At 31.7% G+C, this 23,587-nt stretch overlaps 4 protein-coding genes across 9 annotated transcripts; 2 read left to right on the plus strand and 2 right to left on the minus strand.

The window, feature by feature from the left end:
• Positions 1-2,925: 2,925 nt before the first annotated feature.
• Positions 2,926-5,312, minus strand: cv-2 (crosveinless 2-secreting protein). Of its 2 annotated transcripts, XM_089265862.1 has the most exons (4): positions 5,112-5,312; positions 4,438-4,798; positions 3,451-4,239; positions 2,926-3,373 (listed from the first exon to the last, which is right to left on the minus strand). In XM_089265862.1, the coding sequence occupies exons 2-4, from the start codon at positions 4,604-4,606 to the stop codon at positions 3,096-3,098; spliced, it is 1,236 nt and encodes a 411-aa protein (XP_089121988.1). In that variant the 5' UTR covers positions 4,607-4,798; positions 5,112-5,312; the 3' UTR covers positions 2,926-3,095. The 2 variants fall into 2 exon arrangements, with proteins under 2 accessions (XP_089121988.1, XP_025016516.1); XM_025160748.2 differs by lacking the exon at positions 5,112-5,312 and having other exon boundaries at positions 4,438-4,830.
• A 201-nt stretch (positions 5,313-5,513) lies between these two features.
• BBS9 (Bardet-Biedl syndrome 9) lies at positions 5,514-15,977 on the plus strand. Of its 4 annotated transcripts, XM_015928833.3 has the most exons (6): positions 5,514-6,185; positions 6,915-7,139; positions 9,072-9,185; positions 9,605-11,475; positions 13,397-13,579; positions 14,868-15,977. In XM_015928833.3, exons 1-6 carry the CDS (start codon positions 6,074-6,076, stop codon positions 15,150-15,152), a joined length of 2,790 nt encoding a protein of 929 aa, XP_015784319.2. In that variant the 5' UTR covers positions 5,514-6,073; the 3' UTR covers positions 15,153-15,977. The 4 variants fall into 4 exon arrangements, with proteins under 4 accessions (XP_015784319.2, XP_015784320.2, XP_089121987.1 ...); XM_015928834.3 differs by lacking the exons at positions 13,397-13,579; positions 14,868-15,977 and adding an exon at positions 12,019-12,217 and having other exon boundaries at positions 5,929-6,185; XM_089265861.1 differs by lacking the exons at positions 13,397-13,579; positions 14,868-15,977 and adding an exon at positions 11,693-11,852 and having other exon boundaries at positions 5,929-6,185.
• Positions 15,223-22,776, minus strand: LOC107361897 (death-associated protein 1). 2 transcript variants are annotated; one of them, XM_015928836.3, is made up of 3 exons: positions 22,602-22,776; positions 15,770-15,933; positions 15,223-15,527 (listed from the first exon to the last, which is right to left on the minus strand). In XM_015928836.3, exons 1-3 carry the CDS (start codon positions 22,651-22,653, stop codon positions 15,411-15,413), a joined length of 333 nt encoding a protein of 110 aa, XP_015784322.1. In that variant the 5' UTR covers positions 22,654-22,776; the 3' UTR covers positions 15,223-15,410. The 2 variants fall into 2 exon arrangements, with proteins under 2 accessions (XP_015784322.1, XP_089121989.1); XM_089265863.1 differs by having other exon boundaries at positions 15,770-20,282; positions 20,660-22,776.
• LOC107361896 (uncharacterized) lies at positions 19,866-21,422 on the plus strand. The gene is made up of 2 exons (XM_015928835.2): positions 19,866-20,254; positions 20,592-21,422. Exons 1-2 carry the CDS (start codon positions 20,065-20,067, stop codon positions 21,017-21,019), a joined length of 618 nt encoding a protein of 205 aa, XP_015784321.1. The 5' UTR covers positions 19,866-20,064; the 3' UTR covers positions 21,020-21,422.
• Positions 22,777-23,587: the final 811 nt, after the last annotated feature.

Below are 23,587 nucleotides of genomic sequence, written 5' to 3' on the forward strand. Positions count from 1 at the left end.
GTTGGGGAAACTAATCGATGAGAAGTGAACTGATTTAACCGTGCTGTCTTTAGCATTTTTGATTGGCCATTCCACTCTTCGGTTAAAGAGCTAGGATTTGACTGGTGATCATGGAAAGATTCTGAATTAATCCTGAACACTTTGGAAAATATAAGAAGAAAAAATGTATATATGGATCGATCTGGTTGTTTAAAATATCTTACAGCTGATTCCAGGTTTATGCTTAGTGCAATTAATATCGCCAATAATGAAACACCAGTACAGAGATGAACAATGCCAGCAAGAAAAGTAAGAGAGTCGATCCATTTAGTTTTGTGTAGTAGTTTAACCTCAACTTTGGGTTTATTCGGATAAACAACAGCCAATCTAAAGGTTCCCTCTTGGACTGTGCTTGATGTAAATTTACTTGTTATAACAGGTTCATATAGATATTGATTGCATGGTTCGTGTTGGTACTCATCTTGACACTGTTCGTAAATCATTTGGTCAGCTTCGTGGGGATAAAGAGTGAAATATCCATCCATAAATTTGCTTTCAAGCTTCACATAGGTTGGACCATGCCATGTACCAGTTTTGTTATGGGAAACTTCGTTGATACAATGACGAATACAGGTGCTTCTATGTCTACATGAAAGAGTATCATATCGGAAACATTGGGTATGATAAGGTGAGGGTAAATTGCGAATAGCAGTTCGGGCAAAAGTTGTCACCGCTATATTGGATTCAGTCGTGTTGAATTGAAGGAAACTCGGATTTGATAAGCTATCCTCAAGCTCGGCATAAGTATGAGTTATAAATATACCAATGTGATCAGAATTGATAACAGTGTTGTTAAAGGTTACATCAAGCAACGCTCGACCAACAACAGCTTCACTTTTGAAAAAGATCTGTTCTGGTAAACTCTCAAAGAAGGAGTAACACTTTGCATGAACACTGAGATATTCAACTACATGGTCATAGTATTGTAGGCAAGGGTGGATCCTGTAAGTTGTCGCATTTAAAACTTTACAGCTTTTAATCCATTCGTCCAGTTTCGGTAGCCTCTCATCGATTTGGGACAAATTTAGGGGATAAATTTGACGTCCATTGCGGTAAGAAGGCTTTTTAAGTTGATCTATTTCATAAAAGAAACACAATGATATTGAAGGTAACTCGGTGTCACGAGGCCTTTCGATTTTAACCGTCGTTATTGTTGGGTAACTTAAATATGATTCAATAATGAAACTTGCACTAATAACTGCTACCGCAAAGCTGGCTAGCAATGCAAAATAATGATAAAGTGTTAGCGTTTGTAATGATTCTTCATCAATCCGGCTGTCCTTTGGTTTTACCAACATGGCTGGTCAATGGTAAACTTGAAAATTGACTGTTTTTCAAAACAATCCAAACTGACCAAAAAAAAGTTACAAGTGACTTGATCATTCCAAATATTATAATATGAGAACCATTAAATCTAAAATGTATTAAATGATAATAATTGATGGGAAAAGTCTGCTAATAATTTTACCTTGATTGGTAAAAATGTTTTTTGAATCGATTATTTTACTTAGATTTCATATTTTTAACGTCAATAGGAATAATTTTGTTTCTAATTGTGAGAAGTTATATTTTAGCATTAAAATTAGCTTAAAAGGTAATATTTAAGGAAAAATTAAGGAAATAAATATTATGTTTTTCACAAGATTTTTTTTTTGTTTTACAAAATCATTCTGATAACAATTAAAACGATTGCAGATGAAACTCTCGTAATTAAATAATTTTAACTGTTGCTATCTAACAAATATTATTGTTAGATGGCAGAAGTCACAAATATTTAATTATGAGAATTTCACCTTAATAGCTTCATTTTCAAATAGTACAAATGAACTTCAACTCAAAGCAACCTTAATGGCTCTTTCTAAAGAAATTTTCATAGTCACAATTTATCGATTCTTAATTTTTAACACTAACCTTGTAATCAACTTAATCTTGTCCATTGATGGCGACTAAGAAAAGAGTTGTTTTACTGTTAGCCTAATCATAAGGGCCTAATGGTAAGATTACCCACTTTCATTTATTGTAATCTGCATCTTGGGGTTAGCGTTTGAATCTTGCCAAGCCCTGAGACGAGGGTGAGTGCAGTTAACTCTCGCTCATAGCTTAACCCTCTGAACAATCCACCCTTCCCCGAATCTTTACCTAGGATGGTTCAAACCCAGCACCTAGAGCAGGCCAAACACCAGGGTCGCATGAGGTAAAGGGCGCTGAAAAACCTGTCGCGCCTCCAAAACAGTGAATCAAACCACAAACAAAAAAGGCTTTAAGTGTAGGTTCCTGTACCTGTAAATTGTTTTATATTTTAAATACGACAAAATAAACCTTAAAATATTAAAGGGTGTAACGCGTAAAAAGTTTAAATTATCTTAGATTGATAAGAATGAAGACGAAGAGGACAATGATAAGAATGTCCATTTTGTGTCTATTTCTCTGTCCGGCAACATTCATATCATTGTCATCTTCATCTTCATTCTTATCAATCTTAGATAATTTAAACTTTTTACGCGTTACACCCTTTACAACAGGGAAAAGACTTAATGAAAAGATTTCCAGAATAACATTTCGAGTCGCATTTAGCTGATCCCATAGTGATTAGTCTAACCAAAAAACGCTAATCAGTTCATTACTCTGATAATTTAAAGTCTCAAAACTTGGAGATTCACGACTGATTGCAAAAATCAATTTCAGGTACTAGAGTTGAACCGATAAGCTCAATCTTTACCAAGTTATTGTTATTAACAATTTGTTAACATGAACTGTTGACAATAACTACTCTTTTTAGCTAATACAGATGTCGCCACTCAACAATTCAATAATAAAAACTTAATAGAATAACTATTAGCGCCATCTATTTAGGAAATTGAACAATTAAATGAACGAATTAAAAGATAATTTTTATATTTTTTATAAATAATTTTTATAAACAAAAATATAATTGTACACATATGTATATAAATTTACAATATTGGGTGTGTCTTTATAATTATAAAGACTTATTACAGGAAAAATTGGAACATAAAATTGCTAACAGTTGGACTAACTTAAATGTTTACAGATTTTTACGATCTAAATATGTTTAAACTTTTCTTTTTCTTGGTTCTCAATTTTGTGTATTGATATAATTTGAGCACAATTACATCTTTTAAACTTCGATGTCCTCCTACTTTCCATGAATTAAAAAACGATACAGAATCACTGGCCTTTAAACCACGTTTAGACATAAAATCATCTTTTGGACTGCCATTAAAATTACCACAAAGTCCGCAAACCTTGTTCTTAAAACTACGAGGAATGAATACTTGAGTTGAGTTTTGTCTATCCCATATCACACGGATTCCTATTCAATAAGAGAAAGAAGATTGAAAATGATTTAATATTATTGATTAACATTCAACAAATGAATCAATTACATACCAATATTTGAACGAACTATTATTTTACGTCCATCACGTATCACAGATAAAACACCAAGTTTAATATAAGGTAAGGTAACTAATTTGCGTCCAATTTTAACATCAGTTTTACTAATTCGCACTTTAATTCCTTTAATTTTAACAACTAATGTGTTAAAGTTAGGTTGTAATTGAGAAGAGGAATGATGAGTTTGAAGATTGTTTGTTATTAATGAATAGTTGAGTTGATCATGGTTAATGGTATTCATCAATGGATGAATGTCTCGTATTGAATTTCCTGGCCAATAACTAGATGAAGGTGCTGATGATAACGGTGATGGAGATGGTAAAGATGGTGCAGATAAAGCTCCAGGTGATGGTAAAGATGGAGAAACTTGACCACCATTTGGATCCGTATTGACCAAATGAATTGAGAATATTTTCTTTGAGCAATCTCTTGATAACACATAATTGTACTGGCCAATATATTTATAAGCAAGTCCATCAAATGTGTACAATTTAGATGGACTATTTTCAATTTTACAAACACCAACTCCATTAAGAATATTGTTATTGGCGTTATTGGAAACATAATTGTTACCAATTAAGCGTCTATTGGAACCGCAACTTGTGCCTCTTCCACATCCACTTCCACCGCTGAGACTTGCTATTCCTCCACCTTTAAAGCCAAAACAAGAATCGCGTTGACAAGCAATTTCACCATTAGTACATTTACACGTAATACAAGGGTCTTTGGATAAGAACGGAACTTTAACTGTTTGGCCTTCGTTTGAACACTTTATCGGTGAACCTGAATCACAAAGAGAAGTTGAAAAAAAAGAAAACTTTAGTTAATTTGAATCCTTAATTGATTTAAACATGAAGGATAAAGAAGTAATGTTATGTTAACGAAGACGATTATGATGTTGATGGTGAATCAAGTTGGTGCATTGGGCACAATGATTCGAGGAAACAAATGAATCAAATTACTTTGTTACACAATTCCTACCTTGGATAAAACTTAAATTTTTGAAACATGAGACCAAGATGATCTTTTGATTATTCATTATGATAAAGAAAATTAGACTTGATAGAGTAAAGTTTACAACAAAAGTAAATGAAGATGATGATGGTAACAACGTTTGTCTAATTCTTTCACCATTAATTATGGTTATCATGTTTAATTTTACTGTCCAATGAAGATGATATTGATGATGACGATGATGAAGATGAGAGAAGATGTGATGAAATGATGATGATGATTATGATTAAGGAGTAAAGATGATGTTTAGTGTTTATTTATTTTTGATGTTATATTGATATGGATTCCAACTAAAGTTGTACTTTCTCTTGTTTCAACGATTTGCAAACTGGTCGAGATGAGAGTTAAAAGCTTGTCAGTGGCTCCTACTTTGGACCTCATCATCTTCATTCCTCTTTCTCTCTTACTCTCTATCTCCCTTGCCTTTCACCACCCCACTCTTTTAGCTCACTTTTCTGTCTCTCATTCCTTAGGCTCTCTCTCTCTCTCTCAATCTTCACAAAACTATCATCATCTTGTTTTTTACTCCTTAGGATTGCTCGTGACATCATTCTAAGTGGTTAAGTCTCCCTTCAAATTTACAGCATCATTTAAGATATTTCCTTCTCGTTCTCAACATTATCATAATACAAATTGCATACCTTTCCACTGTCGATCCAATTAAACGGCAAATACGACTAACCTTGCAGTTAAATTCGTATTGTTATCATTAGCATCAGCATCACATTTTCCACAAATTTTTTCTCCAAACAATAATAATAGTCATTTGAAATAATGATAACCATTGTGGGTAAAAGATGGCAACTTAGGGAACTGCTATTTTTTTCAGTCGCTTTTCCTTTTTTCCTCCTTCGATTATCATCACTAGAAACTCCCTTTCCACCCACTTATTTACTTGCTTTCCTTCCTTTCTTGGCTTTATTTTGGTTATCCAGGTTTGCTTTCATTTTCATATATCATCATCAAACTCCTTGACAACCCATTGTTTTGAATTTTATCCTCTCTGTGTGTCCATTTTTTTCCTTTGAATTCGCTATCAGATGTCAAGAGAATTTAAAATTATTAGTTAATTCGGTTTAATCATCACAACTTTCTAATTGTTCCAGTTAACTTATCTTTAATGTCATTTATTTGTTGATCATTGGACAAACAGCGTCGGTTAACGGTCTAACCTTAAAAACGTCTTCTTTTCCATTTTTCCATTTTTCTTGCTTCTTTTTCCAGCTTAATTGGTGAATCTTATTTATTTATTTTTTTAAATTGAAGAACGGATCATTATTCAACTTTGATGATTACAGGGAAATTAACTTTTAAACAATTAATCTAATCAATCTTTTCATCGGACAACTCATCATTTTTTTTGTCGTCTCAGCTTTAAAGTAAACGTCTATGAATTGAAATGAAATTATCTGCAACCTGGATAGTTATATAGTTTTACTTTACCGTCCAAATTCGCCAAATTGTATCTGATTAGCCGAGAGTCAGTCATAAATTAGTTTGAAAACCTGTAATTGATTGATTAAATCAATCAAAACCAGTAAAGACAGGAGAGGTGGAGTTTGGGTCATTTGATTAGCCTGTTAACACCTTCAACCAGTTTTCAATGTCTCTATTTCGTGCTCGTGATTGGTGGACAACAAATGCTGGAAGTGATGAAAACTTCGGTCCAACATGTTTATGCATTTCCAATATTGACAATAGCAGAGATAATTCAGGTAAGTTTTACAACTTTTACACCATTTTGTTAACTTTTCCTTTTCCTTTTCACTTTCCCTTTTTCTTCCAATTGACCCAATGATAATTCATATTTTACTAATGATATAAATATGATTATTTTAATGGTCACTCTCTCCTTTTACCTCTTTCTGGTTGAACATGGTTACACCAGAAATAATAACAAGTGATGAATGATAAGGATGATTAACAGCAGCAATAAAAGCATAAGGTACCATTTCAAATTTGACAATCCGGCTTAAGTTTATTGAGGATTAACGTTGTAAAGAAAACAAACTAATTTTCATCATGTTGGACACTAAAAAGTTGATCACAAATTTCTGACAGTCCGGATTAGAGTTGAGTCCAAGAGTTGGCGTCACTCGATTTAACACACATGAAAAAATTAGAAAATCACAAACAACCGTTGAAGTCCTTCTTTAATGGATTTCATTGATTGGCGACAATTTTAAACAGCAAACACAAATAGCTACAATATAAATTGTAATCCAAACCAGCGTAAATTTGTGTTTAAACTTTATTTAATTAGATTAAATAGAAGGGAAAAAATTAAAACAAAAAAAGCTAAAGCTAAGCCTTTTCAGCTTTGCCACATGATCTCCATATGATGTCAACCCATTTTCCCGGTCATTTGTCTTGACGCTCTTTTTTTGAATTTATTATTTTTGTTAAATTAATTTCAACTTTTTTCATATTCTCTTGCATAATAGATAAAATAATAACCGGAAGCCATGAAGGAATCTTAAGGATTTATTCAACAGCAAATACCCTTGATGATAAACGATTAAAGCCATTCCAAGCAAATGATCTTCTTCTTGAAGTTGACTTGAGACAGCCAATACTTCAACTTGCTTCAGGCCTTCTTCTTTCTGCCAGTAAATCACTTCATTTGGCTGTTTTACATCCAAGAAAAATATCAATCTACTCAGCAGCAGGTAATCATTACAATCATTTTTTACCTTTTCAACAAAATCCATCAATTGTCCCTCCTACAAACAAATTTATAGTAAAAAAAACGAAATAATTTTCCTTGAAATCATTATTCAGACTTTCCTTACCCAAGTTAACCCTCTTTTTACCACAAACTGTTGATACTTACACACAGAAAATATATCAAAATTTTCACATTAAACATGTGGCCATGTTTACCCTTTCTGTCAACACAGGTAAATGCAGATGAGGCCATTTTGCTATCAATTTACAGTTACCAAAGCTTTTCTACATTTTACATTCTAGACAAACTATGCGTTTGATGTTGTTAATATTGGAAATGGGTAATCATGTTGACCACAATTTGTTTTACATTTGATGCCTTTTTGTGTGTGAACAACTGTAATAATAGCAACCTGTAACAACAAACCAGAAAAAAAAGGATTGCAAATATGCAAAGTGAATACCTCTTTTCATCTATATAAATACACTGTGTCAACAAGTTGAAAGCCAACGTGTTTAACCATTTTTTGGGTTTACCTGTTGTTTCAAATGGCCACAAGATTTTGATTAAATGTGTGTTTATAAATTAATATTGATTTAGTGACAATTTATACTTGATGTTCAGGGAAAGATATAAATCTTAAAAGCTCAATACGACACAAACAAACATTGTCTCAATTTAAATTATTGCAGTAATTTAATTGTCAGATGAATATTGAGGTTTACCAGAGTCTAAAATATGTACACAGTTAATGACAATAAAAGCACTATACAATTATTGAATTGTTAAGGTTAATAAACAACTACAAAAAAGGTTGAGTTGAAGCTCATTTAGCAGGTCATTAGACGCTTTTTAGAATCTTTACCTTTCGATTGTAAATGTATTGTTAAGGTAAAAAAAGGTAAATTGTTGTCCAAGTTAGTTGAAATGTTAAAACAAAATACATCTTCCAATGTTACCTTTTTCCTAGCTTCTAGTACTTACCTAGGTTTGCTTGAAGTCTTCTTGCCTATCATTAGTTGCTAAGTTCAACTTAAACCTCATTTTACTAAGTAACAAGAAAATTAATTAACGACTAACCATTAAATACAATCATTAATCAATCGTAAACAACTGTAAACATTTGAAACTGTATTGGTGGCATTGGTGGCTTCATTGCCTGTTGTTAGGCCTAGTAGATCCGACAAATGAAAACATTAACCAGTAATTTGATAAGTTGTTTATGTTTAAATTAAATTGTGAACACGCTTACAAAACAATTAAAAGCTTCAACTGCTTCTGAAGATGATCATTAAATGTTGATAATAAACATAATTTGATCAGAATCTAGAATAAATGTTATTCAATCAACTTGCAATGGTGAATGTTTTGCAATTTTTGTCTTTTCCGCTTGAAATTGGTTCTCAAATTATTCTGGACATCTGAATCAGCTAATTCACAGATTTATGGTTTCAAGAGTTGAATGTTGAAAATTTTGAAAAATTGGTTCACTTTGGTTCCCAGGTCTTGGGTTTAAGCAGCTAATCTGTTGGCGCAAAACTGATAATCCGGATTGTCTTGCCTTTGGGGAACCGCCATAGTTTAGTTAATCTGTAAATTGGATTAGAAAGAATTAAATTTTGCTTTTACAATTTGATTAACAAACACTCATTGAGCATTGTAAAACAATCAATTTAAAAAGTCTTCATTCATTGATCCAGTAATGATTAAGAATGTCTGGAATGGGTTAAAGACAAGTCTTTTTACTGTGACTCGTTGAAATCAGGTTTTCTCATTGGGTATTTGCTCAGGGTAAAAACAAGTATCAATCATTATTACATCCTGACATTAATCAGAATCACAGTTGAATAACAAATTGCTAACTAATTGATTTATTAATTAGCTGATTTATTTATTTTTTGTTTTTCGCTCTCACTCTTTTACTTTCCTTTAGCGACAATTGGTGTCACTGAATATGGATCCTCTTATAATGTTTTGCTTATTTACGAACACAATTTACCACAAAGTGCTTATAACTTTACTATTGGACCCTTTGGCCAAATTAAAGGTTTGTATTAATTAAATTCACTGTTGATAAATTGGGTAATGTTGATCTCCAATAGAATTAATATTTAAATAAGAAATGGTCAGAATGATTAATTAAATTGTGAAACTAATCCAAGGTATTTGTTATACAAATCAGCTAAAAATGATAAATTATAGATTGAGGCCATGTATTAATTAATCAATCTTTCCAATCAATTAATAGGCTTCTTATTTCAATATGATTAGAATTCCTGATTTTGAATTAAATTGATTGCAGGTAAAGAAACCGTAAGCCGAAATCTGTAAGCCGTAATTAGTAATCAGTCCCTTAATTTACGCGCTTATTTTTATTCGAGTCATTTGTAATTGATTTATAACAGTTGAATAATTGTGTGTTTACAACTGCGGAATATGAAACATTTAATTTTTATTGTCTTGCAGGTCGAGATTTTCTGTGTGTACAGTCTATTGATGGAACCTTATCGTTTTATGAACAAGAAAGTTTTGCGTTTAGCCGTCATTTAACTAATTTTATGCTACCTGGTCCTATTGTTTATTTACCCACAACCGATTCTTTTGTTGTTGCCAATGGAGCCTGGTTTATTGAATCGTTTCGCTATCAAGTGTTGGCTATTTCAAAGGCAAATGATATTAAGTTGCCAGATCCCGATTCTAATCAAAGAAGCGTCTCTTCTTCATCTGGTCGTCGTGTAACACCCGATTGGTCTTTACAAATTGGTGAACCTTTGATTGATCTTCAAGCTCATACTCTGAGTAAAAAATTTAGCCTCATCGTGGCCTTAGGTGAACGTAACTTGTACATTATTCGTGATTCTGGTATAGTCAGCTGGATGAAGAAACTAAATTTCACTCCATATTCCCTAACATCTTATCTCAATCAAGCATCTGACAATATTATTATTCTGATTTCAAGCGAAAATGGCAATTTACTGATTTATTCTGGTAATAAGTTACAATGGTCTTGTCAACTTCCATTTGCTCCTATTGCTTTGGCTCGTGCTTCGTTTCCTAACATTCACGGTTCTCTTGTGACTCTTTCTGCCTCAGGGGAATTAGCTGCTTCATATCTTGGAACTAGTCCATCAGTAACACTCTCAACACCTCGTCAAGATGAACAAGGAACTTCTTCGCATCTAACTTACGCCGAGACTGAAGCTGAATTGACAGAATTAAGAAAAGTCATAGCTTCGTTTAATTCAAATCCTGCAAGTGGATCAATGGGAGGTAATTTTGGCGCTATAGGATCTTTATCAGTGAAAGGATCAACAAACGATGACAACTGTGATATCAAAGTGACCCTCGGTAATCTGGTAACATCGTTAGTTCGATCATCGACAGGACCGGCCATTGATGATCTACTTCCAATGGTTGCTCTAACAATTTCACTAACCTGCATAAATGCTGTATCAAATGTAAGAGTTTCAATTGAAGCTGGATTACCAATTGCTTTCGAACCATCCTTATTAAATTATCCTTCTATATTAGCTGGAAATGAAACTCAAGTAACAACTCTGACGGCCACTTTATCGAACCTTATTTTACCGATTAATTTATCTGCATCGATACTCATTACTTACACCAATGCCTCAGGAAGTCCTCGAGTTTATCGTAAACCATTTTACTTACCTTTATCCTTGATTTGTCGACTTCAGTCAACATTATCTTCGCCTTCATCTGCCTTACCATTATCACCAACCTCTTCATCTCCATCATCTTATCGTGATTCAATGTCTCACAATGTTGATATAGCGTTTGCTGTTCAAATGCCAGTTGATTTAAGGATAATGTTCAATGATCTTGTTTCTGTGTCATCAAATCCACGCCAAGCATCTCCAGGTTCACCTATACCAACCTCACTTTCAATTCCTACAAATGAATCCAATATTGACTCTAATAATATGTCAATTAGCTTTTACACCGAACCAGCTTCTTATGTAACTATTTCAGGTGGAATAAAAATGAAAGGTTCCTTAAACAAAATTAAATTTCGTTCCAACAATTTACATGGTATTTCAATAGTTATCAATGAATTTATCAGCCGATGTAAATCATCTCGCATCAACCTTGAAGCAATCTCCTATGACAGATCATCATTGCCATTTGATTTGTATTTAAATTGTTTGGATAAACGATTCAATCTGCGAATCAAGATAATCAATCTTTCCAAAAATCTGGCCACTCAAACAAGTTACTTTCGAGCAGTTCAGAAAAGGTTGTTGATTAAATTTAAAGATCGAAATCCAACTCCACTATCTAATCTTGATATTTTACTCGATGAAATCTATTCAAAGGTGAGTACAAATTAATTGCTAATTCAGACAGTAATCTAGTTCAAGTCTTGATTTATCAGTTTCTATTTCAAGTTTTCTCAAAGCTCCAGCCGATAAGACCAGTGTTGAATTTATATTCAATGTATCAAAGAGTTAAAAGCATTTCTCCATACAAACATGAAATCTTGAATTTTAGTTTCAAAAGGATTCAAAACATATGCTGTTTAAAATCAATTAGGTCCAGGAGTCAACATGAAAACCTCAGAAGATTTACATTGAAATTATGTAAAATTCGCAATCACTCATCACATGAATCTGTTCTATTTAATTAATGCATATCCAATTTACTTTACAATTGAAATAAGATTGATTACGCATTTTACTTTGTTTTTTAGATGTTTTTTGTTTCTTTTACATTTCATGCTCAACAAGTTTGTATAATTGATTAAGAACTCAATGCTAATCAATGGGAGTGTAATCATAATGATCATTTTTGTTGTTTCCCAATGATTGATAGGCGCTCCTAATTTAATCATTTTACTCATTATTATTAATAATTTACAGACGTTATTGATGGACTGCCTTAAACATTTTGTTACCCTTGAGCTTGTAAATACATTGTAAATTCATCTTCATTGGCCTCTTCACGACTCCTATGTGTGTTTAGTTGTGTGTTTCAATTGCTTTCAACTGCTTCACAATTTTAATTGATTAATGGGACAGACTTTAATCCTAATCAATTTATAATATCAAACTACCTGAATCATGTTTTGTTTTCATTTCAAATATTAAACTGCAAAGTAAAGATTAGTTGCTTTATTTCAACATCTTAAGCCCATTATAAATTTATGAGCGACTTAATGGATGATTCAATCGTCATCTTACAGCTTAAATAAATTAGCTATAGCAATAAATTAACTGTGAACAGAAAACTTGATTAATGATTAATTAAACTAAGAAAACGACTTTAATTGAAGGTGGCCGGACGAGAAGAAGATAAATCTGAAATGTTTCAGTTTCTTGGTTCGTTTGAGGAGAAACAAAATTTTGAAAGATTGGACAAAATTGACCAGCAAAAGATTCAGACAGTAAAAGGATTTAAGTTGAAAGTGAAATTGAATTTTTGCTTGAATGGGTAACAATGATCAGTCAGATTCGTTTAAATATGAGTTGCAAGTGGTCATCAATAATCTCGTTGAAAAGCAGTGTATCAATATAAGAGTCAAACTATTATCTGGTTTACCTGTTATCATTTTACTTCATCTTTTTTATCTGATCTTTTCCTTTTTCCTTTTTTCTTTTTCGTCTTCAGTCTTTCTTCTTCTTCTCCTTCTCCTTTACAGTCATTTTAAAATTGTTATGGAGACCGACACTGACCAACATAGTTCAACAACAACTCACCTTGACAGTATAAATGTCCAGTGAAACACAGAGAGACACATTCATGTTTCATGTTTCTTCATTGAACAAGTAAAACATTTATCAATGATCTTAATAGTCAAATACTTTGCAAGTCTAACGTCGGCAACTCTAATTAGCTTTTCATGTGACCTAAAGAGTCTAGTATCTGTCCATCTCCGACTCTCTAAGCTGCCTTATCACAATAATCATCATTATCATCATCACTATTAAGATAATCTTCATCTTTCTCTTCTTTTTTTTCTTCCTTCCTTCCAATATTTTAAAATACCTAACATTAACCTTTTTCAACACGCATTAGACTTGAATAATACATGAATTCATCATGTTTATGTATCATCATCTTGATAATTTTTAACGAGCAATCTTTTAGTTTATGTAATGATCAACATTTAGTTTGATGAATTTTTAACAAATAAATCAATTAGATGATGTTGTTCAGTATTGCTTTAATTTGTAAACATTATGTAAATTTGATTGTTTTGAAATCTCTAATAATTTTTCTTCTTTTCTCTGATTTCAGATACTTTATCTCACCAATCAGCTTGTCACAACTCAAGGTGAATTTGAACGATCAACTAATCATTTGGCTGCATCAACGGAACTTTTTCACAATTTACTTGAAATTATTGGTAAAATGAAGCCTGAAGAGACAATGATTATGAAAAATGTTTGGAGCTCATCAATTGGATCTGATATTGATGAGGTAATAAATGAATACAATTAGCTGATTGGTTTGAATTTCAAAAAGTGTTCAATTGCATTTTGGCTGGTTCATCTCCATAGTCAATGTTGTTGATTTTCAATGATATCAATATTGTAAACATTGTTAGTTATTATAATATTATCAGTTTATAATCAGTTTCATCCAGAATCACGATTCAATGCCAACAAGTTTGTCTGTTGACGATCAAGTTTAATAGGAACAAGAAAGATTAACTTGGAAATGATCAACCTGTCTATGTTTTGTATGTGTGTGTGTGATTTGTTGATTGGGAATGAAAACTGAGGAGAAGTTGAACCTCAATTAAGGTGGTAAGTTAATTGATATCAATGGTGATGATGTTGAAGGTTATTATTGGTACTAAGAGTGTAACATTTTTTATCTTCATTATCACTCTTCATGCAGCTAAATGAAAAGACTGAGCAATTCAGAGTAACTCTGCAGGGATAAACTTTCAATGTATACACTAGCATAAAGTGTATTTTCAATTAGTACACTTTATCTTATCCAATTTTGATCAAGTGTCAGCAACAATATTGTTGATTAATTGAATTACATTTTTTACATCAACATTATTAAAGGTTAGGATACAGCAATTTAGTTAACTATTTAACATTTATTGCACAATTTGGTGTTTTTTCATTCTGCAATATATTTTGATAAAGAAGAGAAAAAAATAGATTTTTGTTTAAGCTTTAAAAAATGTAATGTTTTCCCTTCAATTCAGTATTATTTAAGATCAGGTAATGTGATAAAATATTTTTCCAGGATTAAACAATTTGATTCCAATTAATTATACCTTTCCTCAATATATTTATATCTATATAATAAATTACATTTCAACAAAGTTGATCAAAAGGAAAGAGAGAAATCTACTGACACAGGTATTTGAAACCGTTAATCAAACTAATCAGATGAACATCACAATTTTGAAAATTGTTGGATTGTTATCATCATCTGATTAGTTTGATTAACGGTTTCAAAATTGAGCATCTCGAGGTAATTTTGGTGTAAATATCTACAGTTTCGTAAAAGCTTTCCATGAAGACTCAGATTTGTTTATCTATTGACTTCCATATTTGAATTGTTGTCGTCCAATGATAAGTAAATTAAGGTTGATTCAAATTTGGTTATGTCTGGTGACTCCTATTTTTGCTTGTTGATTGACACTTTTTGATATGATTGGTCAGAATCTGCCTTTTGATTTATCTGTTTATCCTTCTTTTAATCTGGTTCGATTGGTTAATTCATTTTCCTTTGTTTTTTGCAGGGTTGGGAGGAAAGAACTGAACTTGCATTGAACTCGCTTCTCAATGAATCCAATCGGGATAAAGATACAACTGATGCTCGATTCACCAATGGAAACTTTGAAATGAAAGATGACTGCGAAAATTTGAAGAGCTTGTTAACCGCTTATATTGATAAGATACTTTCATGTGGATCAACAGCCATTACGAATCCAAATCTTGAAACCAAAACTCGAGACATTTCCAATTCTTCATCGTTAATAACATCAGCTGTTGCCGAAGTCATCAATGAAGATGAAGATCTGTGATTTAAAAAAAGATTTTTGATAATTCTAACCAATTCAGAATTATTTGATAGTCATTCAAAACACAATTAGATTTATTGTTAAATTTTTATTTTCAACTTGATATTAATTTTGTTAGTTAAGTTTTCAATTTTAGGATTATCAGATTTTCAAAATATCAAAGCTTTTTTCTGGTTAGACTGAAATTTTCGAAAAAATTATCTGAAGGGAATGGGTTTCATTTCTTGTTTCCTTCAATTTTTACAAAGACGGATAACAGATTCATTTCCTTGGTTGCTGAATTGTATGGTTCTTTGGTGGAGCTGCCCGATAATCATGGGATGGAACAGGTTTTTCATGGAATGCTTTGATTGCTTCAGGAGGAAAGTCAGCATCACCCTAAGAGAATTGAGAAATTAAACAAATTAATGTTATAGGAAAGCTGGAAAAAGCATAACAAAGATATTGGAAAACCATTAACAAGAATAACAATTATCCATTGATTGGCATTTGGCAAGGAGGGAAAGAAAAGTAACTCTTAGGTTACTAGCAAAACTGGATTTCAAGACACGTTTTAAACTACAATTACAATTGTAATTTTAATCAATGATTTTCCAATAAGTTAAAGACAATCAACATACTCGAGTAACTGCACCAGAGATTACAATATTTTGATTTTTTTGGGCAACTTCGGGAACAACTATTCCAGCTTCTTGCTCTTCATCCTCTTCAACTGGTCGAGTTTCCTTTTCCTCTTTTGGTTTCTCAGTCTTGTGCTGTGTTATTCGCATACCACCGACTTTAACTAAAGGAAATTTAAATTAAAGGATTAATCAATTTTGATTTCAACAGAAGACTTAAATTAATTTTGTTGCTTTATTTAACTTTTACTCAAATCAATTCAAGTTAGCATTAGGTAAAAGAATGAAAAAGATTGAAATTGATTCTCTGACATCGAACATTAGATTTTGAATTGAACTGATTGAAGTCAGATCAGTTCAATTCAAAACAATTCAATAAACACATTCCGGTTTAAATTGACATGCATTAATTGCTTGAAATACTGGAATTGTAAATCACAGTTTAAGACTTAAACTTATAAATCTCTGATGAATTAGAAGCAATATATTTTTGAAGGCAATAGATACTAAAAATAATGAAACTGACAAGTTTTGAGTGGAATGGAGTTAAAGTGTTGCTTGAATTGGTCACAATGGTCAATTTGTATTAAAGTTGGAAAAAAGTGGTCATCAATAATCTCGTTGAAAAGCAGTGTATCAATATAAGAGTCAAACTATTATCTGGTTTACCTGTTATCATTTTACTTCATCTTTTTTATCTGATCTTTTCCTTTTTTCTTTTTTCTTTTTCGTCTTCAGTCTTTCTTCTTCTTCTCCTTCTCCTTTACAGTCATTTTAAAATTGTTATGGGGACCGACACTGACCAACATAGTTCAACAACAACTCACCTTGACAGTATAAATGTCCAGTGAAACACAGAGAGACACATTCATGTTTCATGTTTCTTCATTGAACAAGTAAAACATTTATCAATGATCTTAATAGTCAAATAGTTTGCAAGTCTAACGTCGGCAACTCTAATTAGCTTTTCATGTGACCTAAAGAGTCTAGTATCTGTCCATCTCCGACTCTCTAAGCTGCCTTATCACAATAATCATCATTATCATCATCACTATTAAGATAATCTTCATCTTTCTGATCTTTCTTTTCTTCCTTCCTCCAATATCTTAAAATACCTAACATTAACCTTTACAACACGCATTAGACTTGAATAATACATGAATTCATCATGTTTATGTATGATATAATTATCACTTTTCTTGTCAATTTATAAGTAACATTCAATGTTCAATAATCTTTGTCCATTTTCAATATAAACCAAATAAACTTAATGTTACACCGAAAACGTTTAAATGCCTTAACCTACCTTCAATTTATACCTTGACATACTGTAAATCATGGTAACATTCACCTACATTTTGTTGAGTTGCTAGCTGAAATGATTCAAATTAAAATGTGATAGTAAGATAAGTTATCTTTGACAACAATTAGATGTACAAATCAAAGATAACTCGTGCGTTTCTTTTAAACATCAAAAGTAATGAACAAATATCCAAATAAGAGCGTAATTTGAGAAGCAAATATAGCATAAGAATTGGGTTTTTATATTTAAATATTTCAGTTCGACCTTTAAAATTGAAAGCAATTATGAGTGACAAAATGAATGATTAAAAAGCAAGACAATTAAAACTCAAATTCAATGTTAATCATTCAAACTAGATTTTCAAATATTCTTAACCATAAACTAGCAAAGGATGAATGAAACTTAACCATTATCATTGGTTATCAGATGTCAAACAGAGCATAAGATAACCCATGAAAATAGACAGATTACATGATTACAGATGTTGCTATTTGATTATAAGGTGAAATGATGTAACAATGATCATTTGGTTGATCAAAACAATAATCAAGGGTTAATAACCTTAAATGATCATGAATGTTCAATCAAAAGCTAATTGACTATGAAGTACAATTTAAACAAATTCAAATTGATCTCCAAATCAAAGCTGTCCTTTAATTTATCAGGATTTTAGCAACATTTGAAACAATTTATAAATTTATAAATAAATCTAAATGGGACAATCATGAGAGCATAATTTGACTGTTAATAGTGACAGTGAGTAAGAGTTGAACAATATCATGAAAACAATTGTGATTCAAGACAATTAGTCAGATGATCGATTGATATAATTATTACTGTCCAATCAACAACTATTAACTATTCAATCAACATAAGAGCCTGATCATGAGTTAAATGAACAGAATGGTAATCATTTCAATGAATATAAATATAAATTAACTTTCTCTATCAATGTCGGCTAAAGTAGTTTAAATAATAACAGTTATCAGTCGAGTTGAAATTATTGTTTCACTGATTAACAATATTATAAATATATTTTTAAATTATCATGATCAAGATGATTAACAGTTTAGAAAGGCTTAAAACAAAACATCTTAAAGTCACAGTTAATACTGATTAACAGTTAATACAAATCGGGACCATTTAAGAGGCAAGTGATTAACTTGTTCACAGGACTGAATGATGATCAATAGTTGAACATCACATCAGTCTAATTGAGAACACATTCAACTAATTAATGGGTTTGTTGGTAATTAAACCAATAGTTAATCAACAATATCTTGTTTCACCTTTTTTTTCACTCTTCAGTACAAATATACAAATATACATGAAAAAGATACTGAATAAGTGTGCAATAAATATCAATTGAGCAAGAAACTGTGATCAATTGATTGAAAAATCATGTCCGCACAGTTTGCTGTTTACTGTTGTTATCAATTAATTCAGAAACTCTGTTAAATCAACTGAAACGAACATGAAATATCAATAATCAAAAATGAAAATAAGAACAAGAAAAAACAAAAAACCAAAATAAATCAACTGGTAAAGATGATAATTGAAATAAATTGATAATCAAAGATGCAATCAGAAATGAAATGAGCAAAAAAATGCTAATCATAACTGGATAACAAGAGTTAGCTTGAAATATTGATTGAGAATTGGATAATTAATAAAATGTTAGATTAACCTAGACTTTAGATTTACAATCATCTGATAATCAAATTGGTCAATGATTGGGATTGAAGTGTCTGTTTTAAAAGCTTTTCAAGTCGATGATCCATGGAAAAATCAGTTTGGTGTAAATTGTTGATGAGCTATTTTTTAGCTTAATGAATGGATCATGATTAGTTTTATTAATGAGAATGATTGTTTGATTATTTAATTTGATTTTTAGTAGAGAAATCAAAGTAAAGGTTATTCGCCGATGAAACGGTCTGTTAGCTGAAGGGAAAGTGTCACTTTCATCTGATGGTCTTTTTCATGATTATGCTCAATGGATGAGATTATACGTGTTATGGGTTTAGCTTAATCACAATAACCATCAACATAAGCAAATAATTGGGACAATGTACGTTAGTTTGTTAGTACGTGTTTAACGGCAGTTTAACGAGCAAGATTAGAGAAAAAGAGAGAAACGGTTTTACCTTATTCTTTCAAGAAGATCATCCTGCAAGATTTCAGATTGAATTGGATAAAAGATATGATAAATACTGTATAATATATACGGATAAAATTATTCAAAAGCAATCAAATAAATCTTTAAACCTTGAAAAAAAGTAACGCTCAGTCAAAGGGTAAGTCACCTTTCGCAAAAATTAATAACTTCTGTCTTTCGTTTCTTTCTTTTTCTCAATTCTGTCATCGTATTGATTCAATGTTGATTCAACGATTGTCATGTATCAGTGTCGACAGGAACATTTAGACAGAGAATGAAAGATGGTGAAAAGAGAGGAAGAAATTTCATCGTTCAATACGTTTTTAGGTGAGCCTTAACCTTACAACATTGAAGGGCTGAAGGAGGTTCTGTAAACAAGATGTTATGATTGCGAGTTGACAAAATGGAGGTAAAACTATCGGCTTCATGTAGATATTCAATATCGACAAATCTGATAAGATCATGATGGTGGTGGCAGTGGTGATGAAGACTAAGGGGGCGAAAAGATGCACCAACGGGTAGAAGTGTATATGAGAGTAATCGAAGGAGGGATTTGCGAGCGATGACAAAAATCGTCCAAGCGAATAGGTTTTACTTTAAAACACAAGTGCGTTCACTAAATTTGATTCAGTTTCATGGATAACAGTCAACAAGTGAACATCATATAAAAATAGTATTGGAATCCAACTTGGTAGTGTCGAGTAAAGTGTCTCTTGGATAGTAAAACACCAAACAGTTGTGCTTTTTGTTTGTGATATTATTCAGTTTCCTAGCTGTGTCAATCCATTTAGCTTTATCCACTTTTTTGTCTTCTTTTTTTTCAAATCAACAATCAAAATGAGTCCCATTTGGAGTATACTTCTTATTGCCCTTCTCTATGTTAACCTTAGCCTTGTCGAGGCAGGTAAAAAGATGAACCAAGATGAAGTTATTGTAATCAACAATAATGGCGGTGGTAAGTGCGGTGGACATACAAGGACAATTGTCAAAACTGCTGGTCAAGGCAAGAAAGGCAAAGGAAAGAAGGGTGAGTATTCCATTAATTCCAGAATTGACTAGAGAAGAAAAAAGAAAAACAAAATCAATTAGAATCAAAACAATTAATACGTTCAAGTGTTGAGCGGTAAAATGATCAAGTTTTCAAATTAGTGAAAGTTGAAACCTCAAGTCAATTGTTATTTAAATTTAGTCGGTAGTTGTTAAGCAAATTCAAATTTTAGGTTCACTAATTTACATCAGAATTTGAGTGATTTGAATATTTCTATCAAGTTGAAACAATCTATTTACTTTATTATTTTTCTCTTTTTGTCTCTATTAACCTGTTTATGACTCGAATTTTTGGACATTGTATAAAATGTGAACAGGTAAAGGTCACAAGATCATTTTATCTTCTGGCGGAGGCAAATGTCCAGGAGAATCAAAGGTTACTCACATTCCTTTCCCAATGCCTGTTCCTCACTATGAGCATGTACACCATCACTCAGGCTGGGGCCATGGATCTGAACGAAGAGAAGGTCAAATGGCTGCTGGATCCATGCCAGTGGGCAGTATGACTTCCGGTAGTTCACCAGTTCCATCATCAGACAAGGGTGACAGAGGAATGATGATGCCTTTCCCATTTGATGCCCAACGAATGGACATGCCTTATCCACCACATCACATGGAAATGTCTGGTGCCAATCCTGCTGTTGCTTATGTACCACATCCATATGCTCAACAACAAGCCCACCATGGACACGGTCCTCACCATCATCATCAGGGTTATGGACCAATGCAACATCAATACATGTAAAACTCGTATATTTTGTTGTATTTTATAATTTCAACACAAACTTAATTATAATCGTCCAAATAGCCAACATCATCATCTAATTTGATACCTACAAGGTAGACCCTTGTGCATCAAATTTAACTACTTTTTTCGCACCATCATAGACATCATTTGATCAAATTGAATCTTTTTTTTATACAAGCGATCAGCCTCCGAAATTAAAATGGCCACCGACTTATAGATCATTGGCCAACAAGATTTGATATCTTGATAAGCAAATTTTTTTGATTAAATATATTAACTAATTGTTTTTTTGTCACCACAATGAAAACGGGGAAAAGACTCTCATTTTTCTAGAGTTTTATGTTTCTAACTGGTTTGGTATTTACAGTTAATTGTAAATAAAATTGATAACAAATTTTAACTTCAATTGTTTTCATTATTAACAAATGTTTATCATATTGGGACTGTGAAAACATGTAACTAAGGGTTTCCTAACATCATCAAATTGTAATCACATTTAGTACAATATGATGATTTTGTTGATTATTCAGATAGCAACTCTAATAACCTGTGATTGTTTCAGCAATTAACAACCATCTTGTAACATTTAGAGAAACAAGAATCAATTTAAAAACTAATCATAATCAAGACTAATCGATGGAAAAATAGCAACATTGACTAAATTGTTTGTTTGCATTAATGTTACCAGATCAGCAACAAGATGTGACATCAAGAATAGGGTGAAGATGAATGTGATTAAGGTAATGAAGGATCGAAATAATCAACTAACTCAATGATGATGATTGTTATTGGGTGAAAAAGACGTTAATGATAATCAGGGCCAATCAACCAACCTGATGTTACTTGATTATTTCTTTCGCGAAGAAATACATTAAATAAAATTAGGACTGAAAACGGTTTAAGATGGAGAAGGCTCAAGATTATTGGAATCAGTTTCATGGTTAAGTGATTAATTGAAAGGATGGGCTATGAACTGTTAATTTCAAGGGGAATCATTTTTTTGTCCGCACCATTAGACCGAAAATATTAAGTATATAATATAAATAAGATATATTTATATACATTAAAATGTGTGTTACCAAACCAATAGCAAAATGTGTAACATCATATTACATGACTGTTTATCAGATAATTATCTTTAAACTTCATCACCATCAACATCTTTATTACTATCTCTTTGTTCCCAGTGAACGTCATTCAGTTTTTAACAAGTCGATGATGAAGGTAAAGAAACGATAGAAACACCTGACGTTCTGAGTATGACGATGCATTAAGCCCAGGCAAAGAGATGAGAAAAATCTCAAGCTTTGTTTCCTCTTTTTTTTGGGTTCAAAAAGAAGACAAATTACAATAAAACTCAACAAAATTAAGGAAACAAAGTGTCAACCTTAAACTAATATGAAAAAAATAGCTACAATCAAAAAAATCAGACAATTTAACCAAGAAAAATGGCAAAAAAAGCTAATAAAAAGGTTAACGTATAAGGCGCATAGTGAAGTTACCAGAAGAAAGGGGATAAAAACAAAGCAACAATATTTAAATGGTTATTATATAATGGATAAATTAAATTAACGTTTACCTGCAGGAGGATGACCAGCTTTAAGGTTTGTTGTTTCCTCGGGTGAAGACATTATTAATTAATGACAATAATCGAAGAGAATAGATTTAATTAATTTGGTGATTGTAATGTAAGAATGGTAAGCAAAAGTTAACGTGTGGTTTTTTAGTAATAATAAACACTGTCTGTCTCTGTTAATACAAATGTAAAGGAAAAGGAAGCTTCAAGCAATGGTGGAGACACAAGTATCTTTATATCTATAAAAGTTGTTTTTTTTATTAAGGTGATAGTAATTTTATGATCAATTTTATTGCTTCTGCTCAATTGGTTAGCTTTTTGATTGATTCAGATGTCGATTAGCTAAGATAAATAGTTAACCTAGACAATTAACGATTTACACCTGACTTTGTTTTTCGCAGGATTTCAATTTTTGCCATATTACATTTATAAGCCTTTTGAAAATATACTCAACGATGAGCTCAATTTTTCATCACCTTTTCGTTTTAAAGATGGAGATCTTTAACCTTACAACCAGATTCTGTGAACATTGGAAACACAAATTTGATAACAATTTTATCTTGATACAATTACTTTCTGGATAAAGGTAATCTGTAAAAACAAAAACAATCATTTAGAGAATATGTTTTTTTATTTCTTTACTCGTTTACATTTCTGATAACATCTGGCAGTGTTGACTTCAAGATTTTCATACGAACTCATTATTCAGTTTTTGGATTACCATTTGGACAAATGCGCTACAAAAGGCCAAAAATGACCGATAGCTTTTAAACGGTTGGTTTGGATTAACAAGATTGTAAGAGCTTACCTCTTGGAGACAAGTTGACTTTTTTTTAAAGCGTAGTGAGAAATTTTGAACACATGAATGTTTTTTTGCATACAAAATGCTCAATCAAAGCCTGAACAAATTTGGATTAGATTAACAATTTGTGGTAATTAGTAGATTGAACGAGAAAGTTGAGATTAAATGTAAAAATATAAACACATGT

The sequence above is a fragment of the Tetranychus urticae genome, chromosome 1 (assembly GCF_039701765.1).
Source record: "Tetranychus urticae isolate SD_2017Ah chromosome 1, NJAU_TeUrti_SD_1.0, whole genome shotgun sequence".
Taxonomy (NCBI): Eukaryota; Metazoa; Arthropoda; class Arachnida; order Trombidiformes; family Tetranychidae; genus Tetranychus; species Tetranychus urticae.